Source organism: Patagioenas fasciata, chromosome 17, assembly GCF_037038585.1.
Source record: "Patagioenas fasciata isolate bPatFas1 chromosome 17, bPatFas1.hap1, whole genome shotgun sequence".
Classification (NCBI taxonomy): Eukaryota; Metazoa; Chordata; class Aves; order Columbiformes; family Columbidae; genus Patagioenas; species Patagioenas fasciata.
The window spans coordinates 10,196,864-10,217,725 of record NC_092536.1 but is presented as its reverse complement, the minus strand read 5'-3'; the positions used below and the strand labels follow the sequence as shown (position 1 = coordinate 10,217,725).

The 20,862-nt window shown below is 47.7% G+C and overlaps 2 protein-coding genes, 1 long non-coding RNA gene and 2 other non-coding genes across 8 annotated transcripts in view; 1 reads left to right on the top strand and 4 right to left on the bottom strand.

Moving 5' to 3' along the window:
• Positions 1-9,299, bottom strand: part of PXN (paxillin) — a 49,516-nt gene extending 40,217 nt beyond the window's left edge. Inside the window, exon 1 of one of the 2 annotated variants that reach the window (XM_071816248.1) lies at positions 9,187-9,299. In XM_071816248.1, the coding sequence (XP_071672349.1) occupies positions 9,187-9,241 (55 nt within the window). In that variant the 5' untranslated portion in view covers positions 9,242-9,299. Of the gene's footprint in view, positions 1-6,175; positions 6,268-9,186 lie in introns of those variants that run through there. The other variant, XM_071816249.1, reaches the window with a different exon arrangement.
• Positions 9,300-10,818: 1,519 nt separating this feature from the next.
• Positions 10,819-10,959, bottom strand: LOC136109384 (U4 spliceosomal RNA). The gene has a single exon (XR_010652486.1). It is a non-coding gene; the product is annotated as a U4 spliceosomal RNA (small nuclear RNA).
• A 581-nt stretch (positions 10,960-11,540) lies between these two features.
• Positions 11,541-11,680, bottom strand: LOC136109385 (U4 spliceosomal RNA). Its single transcript, XR_010652487.1, has one exon. It is a non-coding gene; the product is annotated as a U4 spliceosomal RNA (small nuclear RNA).
• A 205-nt stretch (positions 11,681-11,885) lies between these two features.
• Positions 11,886-15,118, bottom strand: LOC139829261 (uncharacterized). Its single transcript, XR_011741671.1, has 3 exons — positions 14,953-15,118; positions 14,617-14,829; positions 11,886-12,126 (listed from the first exon to the last, which is right to left on the bottom strand). It is a non-coding gene; the product is annotated as an uncharacterized lncRNA (long non-coding RNA).
• On the top strand, positions 13,037-18,945 carry SIRT4 (sirtuin 4). 3 transcript variants are annotated; one of them, XM_065851875.2, is made up of 6 exons: positions 13,100-13,165; positions 13,249-13,403; positions 14,982-15,487; positions 16,108-16,402; positions 17,557-17,752; positions 18,206-18,945. In XM_065851875.2, exons 3-5 carry the CDS (start codon positions 14,988-14,990, stop codon positions 17,719-17,721), a joined length of 960 nt encoding a protein of 319 aa, XP_065707947.1. In that variant the 5' UTR covers positions 13,100-13,165; positions 13,249-13,403; positions 14,982-14,987; the 3' UTR covers positions 17,722-17,752; positions 18,206-18,945. The 3 variants fall into 3 exon arrangements, with proteins under 3 accessions (XP_065707949.2, XP_065707947.1, XP_071672054.1); XM_071815953.1 differs by having other exon boundaries at positions 13,109-13,165; positions 13,252-13,403; XM_065851877.2 differs by lacking the exon at positions 13,249-13,403 and having other exon boundaries at positions 13,037-13,165.
• The last annotated feature ends 1,917 nt before the right edge of the window (positions 18,946-20,862 follow it).

The window sequence follows — 20,862 nt, the reverse complement described above, 5'->3', positions numbered from 1 at the left end:
TCTGCTGCTCTGGGGCTACTTGCAATGAGAATAAGCAAGAATGGGAAAAATAGCTAAGTGATATGAGAAAGTCATCAACCAACTCCTATTTTTACAGTTCCTCTTTAGCTCACAACAGTCATTGAATGACTTCACAATGCTCTGTGGTAAAGCAAAAGACTAGAGCAGGAATACTGTGGGGAACTTGGAAGGGAAAGGAAACAGTTCTGTCCTTCTCACAGCCTGTCATAGCAGAGGATGAAAAAAGGATGAACAATCAGAAATGTAGAGAAGGAACATTAAACGGGGCTGAAAACGGAACAAAAAATTACAAATCTAATTCAAACTTGCCATCATAAGCTCTGCCAGCACTGGTGACTGGAGAAACTTGAAAGAGGAAAGAGTTACTATTCTGATATATTCAGCTGGAAGCTATTTCAGAAATATCTCAACAAATATTAATCATACTTTGCAGGTAAGGAGCTATTATCCCCATTTCACAGATGGAGAAAAAACATGTCTAAAGTCAGGGCAAGGTTTTGAAGCTGCGAATAAATGGGTACCTCATGCCAGATGAAAAATAAGCCACAGCTAGAAGAGGTGGCCTCACCTATTTCCCAGCCCACCATCCACGTAGAAACAAAAATGCCTTTCAGAAGAATCAGCCTGCTAATGGAGCCAACTGTGCAACCGTTACTGTGGACACAAGGAAGGGAGATGGGGGAGGTAGGATGGGGGGAACACAACACACCTTACAGCAGCAGCTAGATCAGGTGCAACCAACTTGAAATCACAACTTCCACTTTCTCTCCAACACATTTAACTTCAGCCCAAAATGGAAAGGAACTGCACCACGCTTTTCATCTACACTGCACCAGATCCAGTTACCTCACCGCAGGGTGAGACAGCTGACCTCGCTGATCCAGTGGCAAATCATCTGTTCAATTTGGGGGAAAGGGCTGGTTTTCCAAATGAACAGAAATTTGAACCAACTCACTCTGGAGCCTGATACTCACTAAGTAAGCAGCATGGACACAAGAGATGGGGAAGCTGGAATCACCATTTTTGGCAGCAATCTGAAACTGGATGAGATGCGAGGTGAGATTTTACAAACACTGAGACAAGAACAGGACACAAAGGTCTCCACAGTTCCCTGCCTAGCATTTTAAAATATGATAGCCTAGTGGTCATGACAACCTGTACTTCCAGGGCTTGATATTAAAACTAAGTTAGTCAGGACAGGCTAAAGTGAGCAAGAAACTCGTTCCCTGAGCCCCATCTTCTTATCACAGCCCGGGGAAGCTTCCCACAGACAATGTCTCACTTTCAGGCAGCTGGAGCAGAAGAGCATCTTCATTAACAGCTTCCACATCAGACAAAAAGGGACACAGAAGATCAGTGCACAAAGGGAGGCAGGCGCAGTCTGAGACGCCGAGCAGGAAGCCGGGACCAGAGATCCTATTCATTCACACTGATTTTCCACTAGCACATCACAACCGAATCCAGAATCTGTCTGGCTGTCCCCAAAGCTACAGCAGATCCTGGATATCACAACCAACACATTAGTTCAAGTCAAACAGATTTGTTTTGTGGTCATGGACAGGCTTTTCCCACCCTCTCATTGCACAGATTTGACTTAAGGAATTCATATATGTCTGCCTTAGCAGTAGATCAAGAAAAACAACTCTAAGCAGAAGTGCATTGTTATTGCTTGTTCTACTGTCAGATTTCAGAATTTTATCCATAATTTCTGCAGTTTCACAGCTTGTTTCATATAATAAATACACTTCGAAAGAGGTGTGGAAAAAAGAGTCTGGGGAAATTAAAGTGTCATGATTCCCTGAGAAAGGAAGAACAAGCAGAGACAGAATTAAACAAGATGTATGAGAAGTTACCCATTTCTTTCTCTAGTGGTAGCGATGGTGTCGGAGGATCAATTTTAACCAGGAGGGCAGCTGAATGCTTGGGAGAAGTTGACTTCTCCCAGCAAGGGACAAAGGAGCTAAAGACAGCGCAGAGTCCAGCCCTTCCATGGAAATAGAGCACCAAGAAAAGAAGCCTCTCTCTGCACCGCACACTGCTCGAGGCAGAGGACTCCCTGTCTGAGCCACTCAGACAATGAAGTCCCTGTTTTATGAGGGGTCGGGACAGCTAAGAAGCTGAACCAAGTCAGAACCCCATTGTGCAGAGTATTAGTTCTGTTTACAGTCTTCTCGCCCAGCAGCAAGAATGACTCAGAAACCTGAGCCAGTAGAAAGCCAAGGGACCAAATTACTTTACCAGTGTTTTCCCCTCCAATGCCATTTCCTGGGCATAGCTGACCATAAGCAATTTCACACTAAACTTGCAGTCAAATAAGACCAAAACCCACTGCATATGACTCCCAAACTGAAGGAACTGAGTCACGAACAGGCAAGCGTTCCCCTCAAAAGAGGGACGGACAACATAACTCTGCAGAGCGCAGCAATCTTCCAAATGTTAGGAGAGATGACAGATGGAAACACGTGCACACCCCTCCATGCTCCCATGAAAAATCAATGGCAAGACTGCTGCCTTTAAAGTCAGTCTTGAGAGGATTAAGCCCTGAAGAGAGGGTGGCTTAGAGTTCTTAAAACAGAGGAAATTAACTTTCAAAGTAAAATCTCTTGTGCCACTGAACCTTTGTGCCCAGAATTTGGAAGCCACGCTGCTGAACAAATCTTCTGCAAAAGAAAAATCCTTCTACAAGTGAGCAAGCACACCTAAAATAAGCAGCTTACAGTCTAGTTCACATGCACAGCCAGAACACTGCCATAATTACATCCTTCTTAAACAGAAATAACTTACTAGTAAAACACCTTTTACAAGCGTTAGTGAATGCTGGTTTGTTTTTGATTACAAAATCCAGTTTAAAAATATCTGAAGCCTTTAAAAACAAACAAAAAGCAGTAGAGAATCAAGAATTTCAAAGCCATCAAAAGAAAACTTCTAAGAGCAACACTATTTCTGTCTGGAGTTACTAAAGCTTAAAACAAAAATTTCACAGTAGCATTTGCTAACAACCCCTTTCAGAAAAAGGCTACAAACAAAAATAATTCAAAGTCAAAACAAACAGTATGTGACTAAAGCAAATGTAAAGTTTCCTTTCTCCTGCTCCTCTCACCATGTAATACATGACACACTACACAAATTAGGTTTCTTCCTCCGCAACCAGCAGGTCCTGATGGACTGTTCACACATACTACTTAGACAAGGCGGCAGCACAGAACCAAGAATAATTCAACATCTAATTCAATATCTCAAATCATCTGAAGCAAATATGTGTGTTTGGTCACTTGTGTGCTGCAAGCCCAGCACGTAACACCACCACGCTGCGCTTTGATAATTCCCCAAAAGGAATTATATCCCCAAGTTAGGATTTTCACTCTTTAGGACCAAGTTTTACTCCCCGTGCCGATTTACACCACCATAGAACGGCAAACTCATTCAGCAAGCTTCCTGTCCAACTCCAAGCACATCCGCAGAACGTGCTTCCTTAGAGAGATTTGAGGAAGGCAATCCGGACGAGTGTGGTCAGCTGCTGGAATCCACCACCTCCTCCCCCCTTCCCACAACGTGCTATTCCAGTTTAAACACGGCCCCAGCACCGAGGGTCCTGAGCCCCAGGGGCTCCCCCAGCTCCACAGGGTGCACGAGTTCCGCCTGCGGAGCTGTGAAAGGTTTTCCTGTGCGATCCGTGCGCCCTAACACCACTTCTTCAACACCGAGGGAGGAAAAAAAAAGGAACAAAGTCTTTTTTCAACTCCAAATGAATCACCAAAGCAACACAAATCTGTTCTCACAGATGTTTCATAACCTCTCCAGCCCAAGCAGCATGAAATTGAGATACTTCTGGACCTCCATTTTACAGCACACAAGGACACACAGATCAACTCCGTCAGCTCCGCCAAGAGCTTTTTGATAAATTCCAGGAGTTAGAACAGCCACACCAACGGGCTCCGAGAGGTATTAGCTCATTCCCAGCAAGGTCCATCAGACACTGGTCATTTCTGCACCACACAGATACAGAACCGTGGTGTGGAAACATCTAAACTGACTTAACTTCACATCACCGCTGACCCTGCAAGGTGTATTAGCTCAGGCTCAACGCTAAACTACTTTTAGGACAAAACTGGCCCTGGAAGCGGTGCAGCTACATCCACATGGCATTGAGCCCGAACCAACAAGTCCTGCCCGACCAGCCTGACTCCGGCCAGAGCCAGTGCAGACGCCTGTATCCATGGCACAGTTAATCCACAACTCAGATAATCCACCCAGAGACAATGAGGGAAGAAAGACAAACAACTCTCACTTCAGTTCAAAAGCTTGACTTATTTCAGGGCAGTTGTATCAGCACATCATTGTTCCCTTATGTATGCAACCCAGGGGGAATGGCTTTAGAAAAATAAGTGAGCAATTTTGGGGGTAACAATGATTTGCAGAGGGAGAATAGCTGGTGTGCCTTTCCATGGTGAATTTTGTACATCAAAGAAAATATTAGAGAAGGAAAGGGTCCCACTTTTTTTGTTCAATTGCTCACTGTTAGATAATCAGACCTTGTCCAGTCTGAAAGACTGCACAAAAATTCAGACAGACACAGTGTAATTAAGACTTGCTGAAATCAAGTTGCTGAGACGAAAAGTTCTGCTCTAAAAATCAGATCACAACTTTAACTTTTGGTTGTGTCAATACATTTAACACCTCAGAAGAATAAAACAGCCACTAATTCAGATATTTTTTCACAATTTTTTTGCAGTTCACCTCTAATCCTCCTAGAGAAGAGAGGAAAAATGTGTTGAAGCTGCAGTAGTCTATTCGGACAACGGGCAAGTCGCACTACCAGCGTTCAAGGAACACAACAATTGCAGTGGGCACAGCACAGCCCCCATGGTTCGTTAAAGCACATGCTGATGAGACACTAAACTGGCCCTACACAACTCTTATCTGTGCGCTCTCCTTGAAGGGCCACTCAGCAAGTCAATACACAGACCAGGTGAATCCTGTTCTGACTAGCAACACATTCCTGAACATGCTAGAAACTTGCACCAAATCTCCATGAGATAACCAGGCTGAAGGATGGAGAAACAGTAAACAGAAATGTCTCCACTTAGAGAAACAATAACTGTGAGAAGAAGCTGCAGTAGAAGTTAATTCTGTTTGCACCACCAGCTACCTCACTGGGGCAGAGGGTGACGTTTCGCTCCCTAAGAACGAGTCCTTCGTGGTGCACCTTTCACCAAGCAACCACACAGCTGCCGGACTCTTTGCCCTCTATGTTTTATCATTAGCCCAATTCAGAGGCTGTTTTCTGAAGGGGTGACCACCAGCTTTATGCCAGAACTTAAATTCTACCTTCACATCCAGTAATAAAACTGTGATATTCCTGGAGCATAACTTAAAATCTGGTTTCTATTAAAGGTAGGATGGAAGTCATGGGTCACGGCCCCACCCCAGTGTCCGAGTTAATCAGTTTCATAAGCGGAACTCAGTCATCCTAACGTCTCCCAGCGTACAAGGGATTTTGGCAGATCCACCCCCTTTCCGGCTTGGTACCAAAAGAACTCAGACTCTCTAGATCTTTCCAATGAGCCCCGTTGCCTCGCATTTTCCCGCTACAGGATTTTGGAAGGTTTTGGCACACCTGGGAGAAGCAAAGGGAGAAGGAGGATGAAGCGCCGAGCCCGGCAGCACTTTGGGCAGGGGCTGTGCCCCGCTTACCCCCGGGGGCTCCCAGCGATCGCTCCATATCCAACAAAGTTACACATCTCGCCCAAGAACAGGCTGGGGAGCTTGCGGCAGGGGAGGAGGCGGCTGCTGAAACCCGAGCGCGCTCCCCGCAGCTCCCGGGTACGGGACCGGAGGGCGCGTTTCCCGGCTGGGACAGACAGACACCGCCGGTCCGGAGCGCGGGCGGGGTCGAGCGGCGGCGGCCGCAGGGCAGCCCGGCCGAGGGGCCAAGGGGCGGCGCGGTCCGTGCGGCGCGGCGAGCCGGGAGGGCCTGCGCGCTCCGCGGGGAGCGACACGTCCCCGGGCGCCAGGCCCAGCCCCGGCCCCACGGCGCGGAGCCGCCGGCGGCTCTGAGGGGCGCAGCGTGGCCGGGCGGGCCGCGGGGGCTGCCCGGGGTGCTGAGGGGCGGCGCCCCCCCGGCCGAGGGGACGCGGCGCGGCTCGGAACTCACCCAAGTCGTCCATGGTGCCTCCGTGCCCGCTCCGCCGTGCCCGCCTCGGCGCCTCGCAACTTTCCCGACCCGCCTCCGCGCGCGCCCGCCGACCGTGCGCGCCCCCGCCGCGCGCCGCGCCCCGCGCCCGCTGCCCCCTGGCGGCTGCAGCGGGACCCGCCAGCCCGGCCCCGGGCGGGGACACGCGGCTCCCCAGCCCCGCTTGGCCGCGGCCCCCGGGGTCGAAAAGTGCCCCGGGGCAGCAGCGCCCACGGGCCTGGTGCGGACCGCCGCCCAAGCCTGTCCTGCCGCATCCTGCACGCCCGGACCGGGCACCGGCCTGCAGCCCTGTGCGCATTGAGGCTGCCAGTGCCCGGCCTGCAACCACAGCCCAGGACCTGGTTCTCCTCGCTGGAGGAGCAGGACCCAGCCCAGGGGCACATCCCCCCGAGGACAGCGAAGCAGCCGTGCCAGGCTCGGCTGGGGAGATGCAGCCCCGCACTCTATCACTCCATGCCATAAAAAACATCAAATAAATGGATGTTTCTGAGCCCCAGATGATTTACCCGACCCACGGGGAAGCTGGGGCAGGTGAAACCCTTCCTGAACAGTTCTCCACAAGCTGTTGCCACTATAAAGGAAAGCCACCAACCACTTCTCCTTTGCCCTGTTTAAAAATCATATCAGCCGTCCTGGATTTATCATGTGATGGTGCGTCCTGAACCACCATTTCCGACTCACTTTTCCTTTCAAACCGCTACCAAACCACATTCCAACGCAGCAAAGTCCTGGGCCTTGCCCCAACCACAGAGCAGCTCCACCTGCAGAGCTCGTGTTTACCATGGCGCTCCGGCCAAGTCGACATGGCAGCAAAAACAGTCGCTCAGCCCAAGTGTTCTGCTCCCAATCTGATGAGAGATACACCGAAAACTATCAGTGTGGGAACGGCAAACGATCCAGGAAACATGACTCTTGTTGCTCTTTTCCTTACAGAATTACTACCGAGTCAAAGAATGTTCCCAGGGCTGAGCAGTGCGTGTCCTGTTGTCCAGCCTGGATGACAGGATTGCATTTTCACAAAAACAGTGCCCAGAGGGTCAGCTGCCTGCAGTCTCCAATGCTTTACTTTTCACTCTCTAGGCACAAACACACCCAGGTTCCCCAGCTAGCACAATTCAACAGACACCATTATTTCCTGTGTTAAGACATGCTATAATGAGAGCATGGAAATATCCCCTCCTTATTCCCAGCCAACACTTGCTAATAATCCTCAGCCTCCTGGAAATTCATTCCAGGTTTTACTCCAAATCCAGCACTTCTCAGAAAACGACATCCCTACCTAGATCTAAGTACAACACAAATACAAGCAAAGACTTTCACCAGGTGCTTCACCACCAACACCAAGGATCTTGCCCGACACTCCTCTTGCTGATCCCTCAGCAAAATTTAAAACATTATTTGAAGAGATTCTTATATTTTTTCAAAATGTGCACAGTGATGACTTCAGGTTGTGTCTCCCCAGGTGGAACAACATAAACATTTGCTGGTAGCATAGCGGACCTAAGGACATCAGCAACATGTCCTTTCCTGGGATCTTGACGTTTCTTCTAGCAACATAGGACAGGCATCTGTCTTGACTTGGGTTGTATTTTTACCTCTGCACAAATGAAGTGCCCACTGTGCTCTGCTCATATTGTAGCCTGGAATGCAATTTTTATCTTCAGCTTCCTACAGTGTCCTTTAGGAGTCTGGAAGCAAATGCAAATCAAGAAAGCAGTTTCTATTCTGTCTCAAGACTGAAATCAATGTATTGTAACACCAGTTAGTTAGGGTTGCACCAACAAGAAACAGGTGCTGCTCAGTGTAAAAAAGAACAACAAAAAAAGAAACTCGTTGCCTCTAAAGCTTTGCCTGTGGCTTCAGCACTGCTAGGAAAGGGTCACTAAGCTGAAAAAGCAGGGCTGGCACATGAGGAATACAATCCACTAGTAGTCTGGCTTTTAAAACCAACCTTATTTTCATTTCATTGCAGTCCTCATAGCCAGGTGCTGTTCATAACTCTATTCTTCTTCACACACTGGCATTTCTTACTGAAAATTGTCAGTCTTAACCCTCCCATGACAGCCTAAGGAGCAGGTGCAGGTTAAAACCCAAGTTGCTAAGACAACTGTTCAGTGGTGTGGGCTCACGCCAAACTCACCCAAACAACATTGACCCTCTCTTGTCCTTCCAGCACACTGGAACTCCTGTCTTCTCACTATCTACCTGCTCTCTGCCTCTGCAACTCTCGCTGAGTCACACACATCTGCTTGCTGCTCAAGTGCTGTTCTTAGGCAGCTGCCAGCAGAAGCAGCTGCAGCTCCCCAGTGGTGACCACTCCAGCAAACATTCCCAGCAGAGCAGCGTGCCCAGAGCTGCTGGCATGACTGAGGGGAAGCGATGCTGAGAGCAGCTACATCCCTCATAGCTGGTGCTGGATGGGAAGTGCTAGGGAATGCAGGTAGCGCGTCAGATAATTACACGGGGCACCTCCTTTCATGTTGGGCCCTGTGACTAAGACACATTATGACTCAACTTATCTTTCATATAAGATGCGACAAGAAGTTATTGCCCCCAGTTACAGATGGGAAATGGGGCTGGGAGCTGGAAATAAAGTCAGACAGTGAGTCAATATCAACTGAATCTCAGACTTCAGGACTTCCCGGCTTCACACAACCCATGTGTCTGGAGTGCTTGCTCAACGCATCTTTCCTCCCTGTCAAAGCATCATTCACCAGTTACACACCAGATCCATAGAAGGGTGGCTTAACCCACTGACCTCCACACATTTGACACTCAGAGACTAGATGGATTAACTGTCCACCTGTCCCCTTCAGGGCTGTAATCTCAGACTGGCTGCCAGAGGAGCGATTTCATAGCTCATTTCATAGTATCTCTTATGAAAAGCACTGCTATTTAAAGCAGATTAAACCTATGCCAGAGAAGAACAGACATGAAGCTACACTAACGTGTCAGGCATGCTTAGAACTTACCTGTGCATTTTCCAGAGAGTGACTTGAAATTGCAGAGCGATGAGGATGACTTCATTGCAGTCTGTCTGCTGTGCTGTGCACATAATGCAAGGGGACGTAGCTCTTTCTTCAGGTGAATACATAAAAGAAAAATTCAGACAGAGCTTTAGGCTTAAGGCAACAGCAGTAAATCTCTACCACGCAACTTCCTCATTCAGGGCCCAACTTTACACTTGTAAGGATCTGTTACAGAAAATGAACAACCTTGGCTTATAGCATAAGACATAGGACATTGCAATGCAGAATGGAAGCACCACGCCAGGGTATTATCACAGACAGTTTTAGGAGAAGAGACAAGAAACAATCCAGTGATAAAACCCATACTTATGAACAAAGTTTATATAAATCAAGCAATTACATGCAGGGGTGGTGGACCAGATGACTTTGAAGGTCCCTTCCAACCCAAACTATTCTATGATTCTATGGTTCTAAGAAGTGCATTACTCACTGTAAACTACATATGCCTTTGGTATTTATCAACAGAGATTACCCTGCCAAAGGGTAACGGCATCACTATGCTTCAGCGTTTGATTTCAAATTGCTATTGTTAGCAAAGAAGCGCAAATGCAGGGACAAACACAGTCTATGAGCTTTCACAGTAACTCTTTGGTTACTGTCGTGTATAATACCCCAGCACAGCTCTAAACGTTACATATAAACTGGGTAAAGAGGGAACATTAATGTTCACTACTTAGTTTTCTACTCCGCCTAGTTATAGTTTAAAACAGTTGCCTCGCTCAGGGTCCTGCAGGCAGGGTAGGAGCATCCAGACAGCACACACATGGAGAACTGCAGAGGTGACCTGCCAGCAGCACAAGCTACAGCTAATTGACACAAAGTGACAGAGGGCAGCTGCCTCCAGCTCCCGCAGAGACTCGGCCCAGGAGGTGGTGTGCAGAGCTCATCAGTCTCCCTCCACAATCTGCTTCTGTATTAACTAAGAGAACAGCTGCAACTTGGAAATGGATGGAGTTTACGTAACCTAAAAAATAGGATTTTACACCAAACTCAGCAGCTGCTTTTTCCAGAGTAAAGGCTTGTGATTAGTTTTACAAATAAGGAGGTTTTTTTGGTGGAGTGCTTATCTTAAGCAAGTGATGCCAATGGATACACGTTAACAAACCCACACAAAGTGCAAGTTATGGCATTGTGCACTGAAAGCTGTTCCCTCGTCGGTTTTGGAGCACTTCTAGAGCTGGTCAAGCACAATTCAGACCCTCAGTCTCCCTCACTTGCTCCAGAAACACCAGCCCTCTCCTCACTACCTAAATTACCTCCAGAGAGGTCGTGCTACTGAAACGATCCTCCTCAAGAGAGTTACACAAGAAACATTGCTCTCGTACCTGAGTTCCTCTGCTTCCATTTCACAGAGCACTTCCTAAGGGAATAAAAACATCACCCTTCTATGTAAACTTACCCACAACTTATTAAGCCGTGGTTCTATCACCCCACAATAAACTCAGTGAACCTACCTACCAGAACCCGATAAACACAAACACAGCAAACACCCTAAAATCTCAGGTCACCACACCACAACTCTAACTGGGGGCGCCATATGAGGGTTTTCAGTCTGTCTTTCACACCATAATTCAGTCTCCGTAGAGACTGTCAAAAATTGCCAATGCCGACTATATTTCAAGTCGTCATGGCGGGGTATTGGGAAAAGTTTTCAATTAGCAATAATCGCGCCTCGGATTAACCTCATTGGCTACGATACTGCCACTGCGCAAAGCTGGCCACCTCCTCCCGCCGCCGCCGGGCCTCGCCCCGGGGCCGCTGCCAATGTCAGGGCGAGCCCCGCCGCTCAGCCGTGTCACCCCTCTCCCGCCCTGCCAGCGCTCCCCAGACACCCCCGTCCCCGCTCCGCGCCGACACCGGGAGGGGCGCCCCGTTTTCCCCGCTCCGTGCCGAGTGGCGGGGCGGGCGCAAAGCTTGCTGGGAAGGAGTATGCAAAGTAGGCGTATGCAAAGTAGGCATGACGTCATCCGCGCAGCTCCCCGCTGAATGAGGGGCTCCCTCCCCACCTCCGCCAGCCCGTCCCGGGGCAACCCAGCCGGCTCCCAGGCACCCCAGCTCCGGCGCAGCCCGGTCCTTCCCCGGGCATCCCCGCCCTGCCCAGCGCGCCCCAGCCCGGTGCTCCCGGTTCCGCACAATCTGGTTTTAACCACGTGAAATCTGCCGGCCACCAAGCACCCCAACCGGCAGTGAGCTCCTGCACAACCCGCTCGTTCCCCGGGCATCCCCGCCCTGCCCAACGTATCCGAGCCCCGTGCTGCCGCCTCTCTCACAATCTGTTTTTTACCACGTGAAATCAGCCTCCAAGAGGCCATCAAAAATTGCCAATGCCGACTATATTTCAAGTCGTCATGGCGGGGTATTGGGAAAAGTTTTCAATTAGCAATAATCGCGCCTCGGATTAACCTCATTGGCTACGATACTGCCACTGCGCAAAGCTACCGGACAGCCCCGCCCTCCCGGCCCCCCCGCCGCCGCCCCGCTGCCGCGGTCAGAGCGCGCCGGCGCGCCCCCCAGCGCGCCACGCCGGCCTGCACCGCTGCGCGTCCCCGCGCACAGCCCGCGCTCCCGGTAGGGGCCGTGGGGGGGGATACCGGGAGAAAGGCACCGAGGAGCGGCGGCGGGGACACGCGGGGGGTGCCGGGACGGCGCTATGGTAATGAGCGCCAGGGAAGGGGCTGCCCCGCCTTGGGGGCGGGTCGCCAGAGTCGCCGGTTAAGTTCTTAAAATCCGCGCTAACGGCCGAAGACTCACGAAATTGGCAAAACGAGAGTCGCACTCCACGCACCCGCGGCCGGCCGAGCACGGAGGATGCGCTTTTTCCTTGTAATCGCAGAATTACGCGCTGCTGTACACAGGGTCGGGCTCCTTTGGGCTTTGGAATAACTGTAAAAGGCAAGAAAAATTGATTAAAAATTGCTGCAATATTCTGAACAAATCAGCAAGAGCTATCTGGAGAATGCATTTGAAAAGCTGTCCAAATTATTAGAGCCCATTGCATGTAAAATAGGTGAGCACTTAGCACACCAGGCTGCTGCCGTGCAAGAGTGTGAAGGACAAATAAATAGGAGGAGGTCCAGAAGAACAAGACTCACCTGGAAAAAAACCCTTCTTGCCAGGCAATTTGCACATTTTATTGTGATTTTGTGTCTGACTGCCCTGGGAGAGATTCAGCCAGACCAAAGAAACAACTGCCCTCTCGTTTTTCATCCTTGCCCCCTTTGAAAGCCGACCAGAGATCACCTATCCCGTGCTGACCTCCTTGGCTTCGATCTGGCCACACTAACTGCAGCACAACGGGCCAGATTTTCATTATTTGTCTATCCTTGTTGCCGCAGGCCCTTCCCACATCTTGCTCCTTTTTTCCTGTCATCCCAAACACACATCATGACCATCAGGACTGACAGACAGGTCCATCTCTACTGAGACCAAGTGTGGGTACCAGAGGAACACAGAGCAGGGTGAATATATCAGCTTGGCATCTGCCCATAGCCACCAACAATTCACATCTCAGGGGATTCCTGAGCTAGAAAAGATGACTATAACTGCCCTCAGTGCCTTTTTCTCCCATTATTTGTTTAGCCACATTTTAAGCCAAAAACCTGTTAGAATCAGTGAAAAGAAAATGCACGCTTTTACTGTGGACAAGCATCTACAAGGCATTTTATCAAAGCTATTACTCGCATTTGTATCTAATCAAATCTGGTTTTATTCTTGCATGCTTCCTTGAGGACAATCATGAAGCTCTTATCCTTTTCAATTTGACTTTTATCAGGTGTCAGGAACTCGGGGTTTTTTTCTACTTTGAAGTATGGGAATTGTAGTCCCTGTGCTTGGTGTCTGTGTGAACCACATTTCCCAGAAAACAACTCTCCCGGCAGGCGGCCCCTTCCTTCCGCGGCCGGGCCCGGCAGCGTTACTAAAGGTGAGATTTCGTGCTTTATTCACCGTATCACTCTGATTTCGTTAGATGAGTCACCCCCTCCCCGCCCCCCGTCATTATTACAGCAGAGCGGACCCCGGTGACGTGGCTGTCCCTCTGAATTCCTGGCCTGGAACCGTTTGTAGAAACCTGTATCTTCCACCTTGAACTTGTCTGACCTCTTTCTGTGGAGCATCTTGGATGCGTGGTAAAAACAAACTGGAGCCTCGGGCCTCGCTAGGTACGTTTAAAGAGTTTAATTTTTGTATAGTAGTTGTTATTTTTTAATTTTAAAAGCAGCTTTGCATTTCACAGGAAATACTCTGTCCTAAGTTCCTCACCTACGCTTCACAGCAGGTCTCAAATGTATCTGTTATTTTTGCTGCTGGGCCCACCATTGCCTTCTCTCTCCTGTGGGCAAACCCATATTATATCTTCGTTTCCTCTGAGAGATCTTTTGATAAGGGAGAGGAATGGAGACTTCATCAGTTAAAGCAATTTAAACACTGTCAGACTGGCTTAGCAGCCTTTGGGTAGCATGATGACAGAAGTTACTCTCAAAGCAAATTAGTTTATTGGGAGACTTTGTCCCTTCTAATTAATTCATATGGAAAATTAAACCTCCTCAGAGGGAATGCCCCATACAGCTCCTGCTAAACAACAAAACAATGCAAAAATCATTGCAAACAGGATCCACTGCTTACCAGACAGTCAATTCTTGGTACCATTTCTTTCCAAACTTTTTGTACTTTGTATACAAAACCATAGAGAGGCCTAGAAAAATTATTTTCAAATAGTGAAATGGAGAAAGGAGAACTGCAGACTGCTAGAAAGGTCTAACAAAATCAAGGTCCAAACCAATCCACTCCTATCACAGTGGATCTTGCACAGAATTCCAGGCTACTTGTCAGCAAAGCCATCCCGCCTGTCCCCAACAGAGTGTGCTCTTCCTCCCTTAAAGCAGGAGATCCTTCCCATTCCTACCTGCCAGGCAGTTGTTTGTGCCCCACACGCATTTGGGTGATCCATTCTCTCTCAAAGTCTCCTGTTCCTGCTGGAGAAGCACAGCAGTATCTCTCTGCTGACTCTGGGGATGTAGCACCCATAAAGAAGGAGGTGCCAAAGGCATTTAGGCGATGTCTTAATCACCTTCAGTCCCACTGCAAGGCCTGTTCTGCACCAGGCCTTTATTAAAAAAAACAACAACAACAACTAACAAAACCAGGAGGAACTCTGGTCAAGGCCTTTCTCCTGAAAAAGCAACACTTCAAGGTTGTTTTTCTCTCCCTTCCCACAACACGTGCAAAGGATGGGATAAACAGAAAGGGCTGATTTGGAGCAGGCAGAATATTAAAGAGGGCAGCGCAAGGGTCTGTTTTGGGGAACAACCAGCCAGCATCTCTGGGAGAATGCTTGGCCTCCCTGCCATTTCTCCTCTGCCCTGCTGCACATACCTGGGAAGGACTCCGCTTGCTCAGGTCTTTCTGGTCTCTTAGGCCGCTGTCCTTCACACCAGCACAGGCGAGCAGGAATCCTGTGAGTCAGGAGTGTTTTGTCCTTGTACCCTGAGCAGTCCTCAGTGTTGCCCTCTGTCAAAGGGATGTAGGAAAGCTGTCCTTGGATGGTGAGCATTAGTTAACATTTCCAAAATAATTTGTGTTTCTTTACTGAAAAGAAAAAAGAACAAAGGATAATTATCAGCATAATTTACCAGAGAAACCCAAGAAAATTGAATTAAGGACATGCTCTTCACCTTTTACTTGTCATGTGTTCTCTTTGCTTGCTTTTACCTGTCATGTGTTCTGGTCTTGGCTTTTAGCTGAACATGTTCTCTGCCAGGAAGTTGTCAGGAGTTTGCAGAGCCATCAGATTCCATCCTTTCAGATCCCACTCTGTATCCAGGACCTCTCCAAACTTGGCTTTTGTGCCAGCCTGTCTTCCCCCAGATCCTGTGGAAGTAGAGCAGCTGCAGCACTTTGTTTCCAACTCCAAGAGGCTGTTTGTAATGACTGGAGCTGGCATCTCCACTGAATCAGGGATCCCAGATTACCGCTCGGAAGGTGTTGGGCTCTACGCCAGGACAGACAGACGGCCCGTCCAGCACGCTGAGTTCGTTCGTAGTGCCAGTGCCCGGCAGCGCTACTGGGCAAGGAACTTTGTGGGCTGGCCCCAGTTCTCCTCCCACCAGCCAAACACTGCACACCTGGTACTAAGAGACTGGGAGAAGCTGGGGAAACTGCACTGGCTGGTGACCCAGAACGTGGATGCGCTTCACACCAAAGCCGGGAGCCAGCGCCTGACAGAGCTGCACGGCTGCACGCACAGGTACTCTCTGGCAGCGCAGGGAGGAGGGTTAATCCTCCGGTCTCTCATTCAGGGTGACTGACACGCAGGTGCGGTGTTAGCTGCTGAGAAAGGAGGCAAAATGTTGATGCAGTGTTCCCAGAGATGACATGCTCAAATGTGGTGTTGAGCTGGAGAAAAACATCACAAAACAGTGCTGTTCACAGCACAGTATTTAAGAAATATGAGCACCACTCCATTTTTTGGAGCATTATTTAGATTGTTTCCCTTGGAGCCTGCATCAGTCACAATTTCCCCTTTCCTTGCTACAGCAAATGTCCTCTTAGTGGAGAGGACAAGGGGATCCTGAGGATGCAAGGATTGTTCAGGGCTAAGCAGAGAGGACAGTGGCAGGTGAAAAGTTTCCAGATGAAAAAGCACAGCCTGAACTGAGAGAAAGGACACACAGCAGGGTTCAGAGTGCCTCCTCTAGAGCAGTACTACAAAGCAACAGTGGGAGGTAGAGAGACAGCTCCTTGACCTCTACTGTTTGGTAAATAAACATGGATAATAACAACGGACCTTCTAAGGAACAAGTTACAGACTCCAGATCTTCAGCTGACATGAAAACCTCCCCATTAAGACTTTGCTCTGAATTTCAGGGTTTTCTGCCTGGCCTGTGGAGACCAAATCTTGCGCTCTGAACTTCAGAAATACTTTGAAGCTCTGAATCCTACCTGGAAAGCTGAAGCGCTCGAAGTGGCTCCAGATGGGGATGTCTTCCTGACAGACGAGCAGGTGCGTAGTTTCAAAGTCCCAGCCTGCCGTAAATGTGGTGGAATCCTGAAGCCCGATGTGACGTTTTTTGGAGACACGGTGAACCGGGAAATAGTGGATTTTGTACACCAACGCCTGGCGGAATCAGACTCCATGCTGGTGGCAGGATCCTCTATGCAGGTAAGCAGGTCTTCCTCCCACACTGCATTTCTGTTTCTGTGCTACTTGGCCTGCAACAATCCTTGGTCCCACAGTTTAGGACTAGTAATTGCTTGTAGATCATAACAGCCTCTCCAGAGCTTCTTTGTATTTTATTTTTACTGTGGTTGGAATCTGGCTTCACAGTCTGTTTGGGCTTCCCTGTCACTCTATTGCCAGTCTACATCACGCTGCCATAAATAACTCCATTTGCACATTCGGACCTGTCTCTGTTACCTCCTCCATCACTACATTGTAAGTTCACAATTGGCCATACAGCCAAGATACCTGATACAATGCAGTCCTACAGAGATCACCACTCGATGGTTTTTTGCTTGGATTTTTTAGCCTTTGGCAGCTTTCTAGGCCTTGTGGCACACTATGTGAAATACCAGATTGTAGGACCTCAAATTCTTAATTCAGTTCTCAAGAAGAAAGCAGAAATATCTCTGGTTGCTGCTTAGGATTGTCCTTTGTATTGCAAGGTGTTTTCTCCATTAGCCTCTTATCTATAAGGTAAGGTAGTTTAGAAACACCTGTTGTTTAACCCATGGAAGCTTTTGGATCAGAGTGCGTATAAGATAATTTTTTCCAGGAACAAGTTCTGTTACATCAAAAAACCCTACTCTAACACTTCCCAGAACAAGATAAAACCAGGGCTGCCGGATTGTGATTCTCTTGGCTTCAGGATACTGGGGACAAATTCCTTGAGCTTGCACTTCTTAAGCTTATAATCCTTTGTACAGGAATGATTGAAATGCCTTTGGTTCATTCTTGTACTACCTAAGCTGGGCCATGTGAGAACCATCAAAGTAGAAACATTTGAGTACCTATGATAACTAATAATAACTGCTACAGAGATTTACTAAAAGACAAGGGCATTTCCCTTCCATGTACTCTGAAGTATTAGTTTCTATGAAACTGCAAATCCTTCACTGAGAGAGGTTAAAAGCCATTCTTTTCTGTGCACTCCTGAATGAAGGAATTTCCTACCTGAATGAAGTGCAGTTGCCTAACACAGCATGTACATACAGCCCCTTTTCCCACTGCCAACAGCAACTATTTTACTTTCCTTACTCCTGCCTGTAGCTCTTCTTTTGCTTAAGCTGCCAATTATTTTTCTGGTATTCCTGCAGGTATACTCTGGTTACAGGTTTGCTCTTGCTGCCCGGGATAAGCAGCTGCCAATTGCGATCCTTAACATTGGGCCCACAAGATTAGATCACTTTGCATCCTTAAAACTGAATTCCCGCTGTGGAGAGCTGCTGCCTTTGATTGTTGTACGTGATACAACCAGCTGAACTTCAGTAGCTGAAAAATTGTTTCTACAAGGTGAGTACCTTCCCTGGTCAGTCACCTTACTGGGTAAGCAGATGGGTTCCCATCAAATGCTGAGACTGAGATATGCTGACTAAAAATATGCTCCTTCAATGTGCACCAAATTGTGGTGGAGATTTTCATCTGTACCTGGTATGCTCTGATGGGCCGTGGTACTGTTTCCCATGGTCATACACAAAAAGCATTCTAAGAGCTGATGCTCCCAGAAAACTGAGCAAGAGTAACCAGAAGATTTGGGAGTGTTGATTTCTAATCCATTTGCCACAATCAGAAAACTAGAGGGGATCACGTGCAGATTCAGAGAACCTGATCAACATTGTTGCCTTTCCAACCGACAATTCAAAAGCTATGCCTGGTTGAATCGATCCAGCTAATCCTAATCAAAACACTGTTGTTTAAAAGAATCAATTCCATCTATCAAGCAGCTTCTTCCTTCTACTCCTGCAGGACTCATCATCTCAAAAGGGGAAAACCTTAATCTAAGAGGCAGCTGGGAGATCCAGTGCATGGCCCCTGATGACACCAGAAGAGGGCAGCAAGCCTCGCACATGTCAACCTCACCAGTTTTCTCCGTTGAGACCATCTCCACTTACCAGGAAACGGTGATAAAGAAAAAAGTACTTTTCTGCCTTTGCCATTGTAAACAGTGCCTTTTCATTCACTGGGATAGGATAATCAGGCTACCATACCTAAGAACAATACACCTTTCTTATAATTGTCCCCAGAGAAGAATGAGGGACAGGGATTTTGACTGAGTAACTTGAGGCTATAGCACAGGAGGGCGATGTGGAAAACCACTGTATCTGCTGGAGAATCCGATACCAGTAGCGGTCAGCTGTGGAGTGTGCAAAAAGGAAAAGGAGGCAAGAGGAACTGCAGTTGGTTCAAAACGGAAGCTGAACAAGAATACTGCTCTTTTTAGAGATTATTTGAAAGCACGGGCTATAAGGCTGATGTTTCCTGGCAAGGAGGGCAAGTCAGCATATCTCTTGACTGTCAGTTGACAAGCTAAACTGCTTACTATCTGAACCCTTTAAAAATTATATATTGTTGAGATGCCAGAGGAGTTACTTTGAGCTAATTTGACCAGCACTTTCAGTGTAGCTGCTGCATTTTCCAGAATGCGTTTTTGAAGATGTTACTTAATGAATAGCTAAGTAGTAAATTAAAATTGTTTACAAGACTGATCCTATTTGCATTGTAATTTCCTCTCCCTCCTATGATTTATTTAAGTACAGTCTCAATAGCCAATGTAGATTCATTTTTTCCATTGCAAAAATGCAGGATGTAATTACTAACAGCTGATGAATTAAGAGAGAAATACAATTAAATCTGTACAATAGGTCTCCCTCAGGACGTAATCGCAAGCTATTAATAGATGTAGTTTTCTGCACTCCTAACAGGAGATACATCAATACTCGGTAACCTTAGGGTGGTAATGTAAGCCACATTAAACCATTTATGGAGTAAAGCCAGAATCTTGCCCAGATTACAACACTAAATTTTTGACCTCGACCTTGTGTGTAAATCTACCACTCCCGTTCCAGCTGTGAAGGAGATTCATTGCTGAGGTCTTCCAAATGCCCCAGTCCTACTCTCCACATAACATGACCTGTATTAATATTTGGACAAGAACCATAACAAGCAGTTGGAAGCAAGGATGCCAGAATCATCTGCTAAAAGGTCAAGTAGCAAAGCACTGACTACTGACCACATGATGCAAAGTTCTTGTTTGCTTTGTTGTTGATTCAAATCCAGGCTAGGCAGGAGCAAGCAAAGCACAGAATCTAAGGGATACTTAGACACCCAATTTCTGCAGAAAGTAGAGGGAATTAAAGATACTTAATGTGTTCAAGATTTGGCTGTTATGGGTCAGAGAAGTGATGGCTTTGCTTAGAAGCCAAGCGAGGTAACTTCAGGACCCCCAGCTGCATTCTGCTCTCATTTAACAGAGATCCCACTTCCCAGCGCGTTGGGTACCTGCTGTTTGGTAGTGAAGAAAGCTCACAGGTGTCACTCTGTCTTTAGTACATCCTGCTAACCAAAGCTTTTGCAGAAATCATGGCTAAGGCACAGCAGAGTCTCCACACACAGCCAGAGAGCTTGCACAGTCTTTATTTGCAGAAGCTTTTCCGTGCAAGAAGAGATATTTATGCATCCTCAGCACAGGAACTGGGGCTGGGTTTTTCACTATCCGTGTCATCTTCTGTACCACCTTGAAGCTTGTGTGACACAGGTGTGTTAAAAACAGAGGCTGCAGGTTTAGTGCCAGTAGAGCCAGCATTTTGAGAAGGTGTGGGAGCACTGCCAAGAGGTCTAAAACAAGAAAACGTTTCCAGTGAGGACTTGGCATCAGCAATGTGACAGGTAACTAAACCTCCCACATCTCCCCCTGCCTCTTCTCCAGTTTGGCAGCTGAGCCTGTGGGAGAGGAGTCAGGGTGTCTCTTCAGCATCACTGATAAATGACTCATGTTACCCTGACCCTCCCCTGATTACTTTGTCTGCTTTTATGTCCCTAGGACAATGAGTTACAGTAAATGAAGATTTACAGCAAATTTCCTGTGCATGGTTTATTGCTACATCTTCATGAGCATATATACAACAAGTATATAAGAAAAAGTATATAAGACTGAGATGGGGTTCTTTTTTTTTTTTTTTTTTTTGGTCTGCTAAGCTGATCCAGCTTTACTAAAATTGCCTTCTTTTAGAGCAGGATCAGAGCATTTCACCTCTTAACGTGTTCCTCAAGATACCATTGAGAAGTTCACTCAACTGAGAAATGCCAGAGAAAGCCTAAAGTTCCTACATGAAGAGCCAGCTCTGCATCACTCTAATGCTGATTGACACCTTCCCTTGTCACTCCTTGGGGACTATTTGTGTGGGAAGATGCAATGCAGAGAGATAACAGCTATCAGAAGATAACTCTGTCAATGCAGGAAGCTGGCAAAGACCTGTCCCAAAGTCTGTGTTGCTCAGCTTACTGATGTAGTTACCAGCCTGGAGTTATAGAAACCTCCAGGGTTGAGCACTATAGGATGCGAATCACCTGTGCTGTGGGAAAACAAACTCAGTAAAAGAACTGACATAGCGTTCAGTTTATTC

Coding starts and splice junctions, on each gene's coding strand:
- SIRT4 (XM_065851877.2), top strand. CDS start 13,052: ATGGGAATTGTAGTCCCTGTGCTTGGTGTCTGTGTGAACCACATTTCC. Junction 15,488..16,107: donor CTGCACGGCTGCACGCACAG/GTACTCTCTGGC, acceptor TCTGAATTTCAG/GGTTTTCTGCCTGGCCTGTG. Junction 16,403..17,556: donor TGGCAGGATCCTCTATGCAG/GTAAGCAGGTCT, acceptor GTATTCCTGCAG/GTATACTCTGGTTACAGGTT.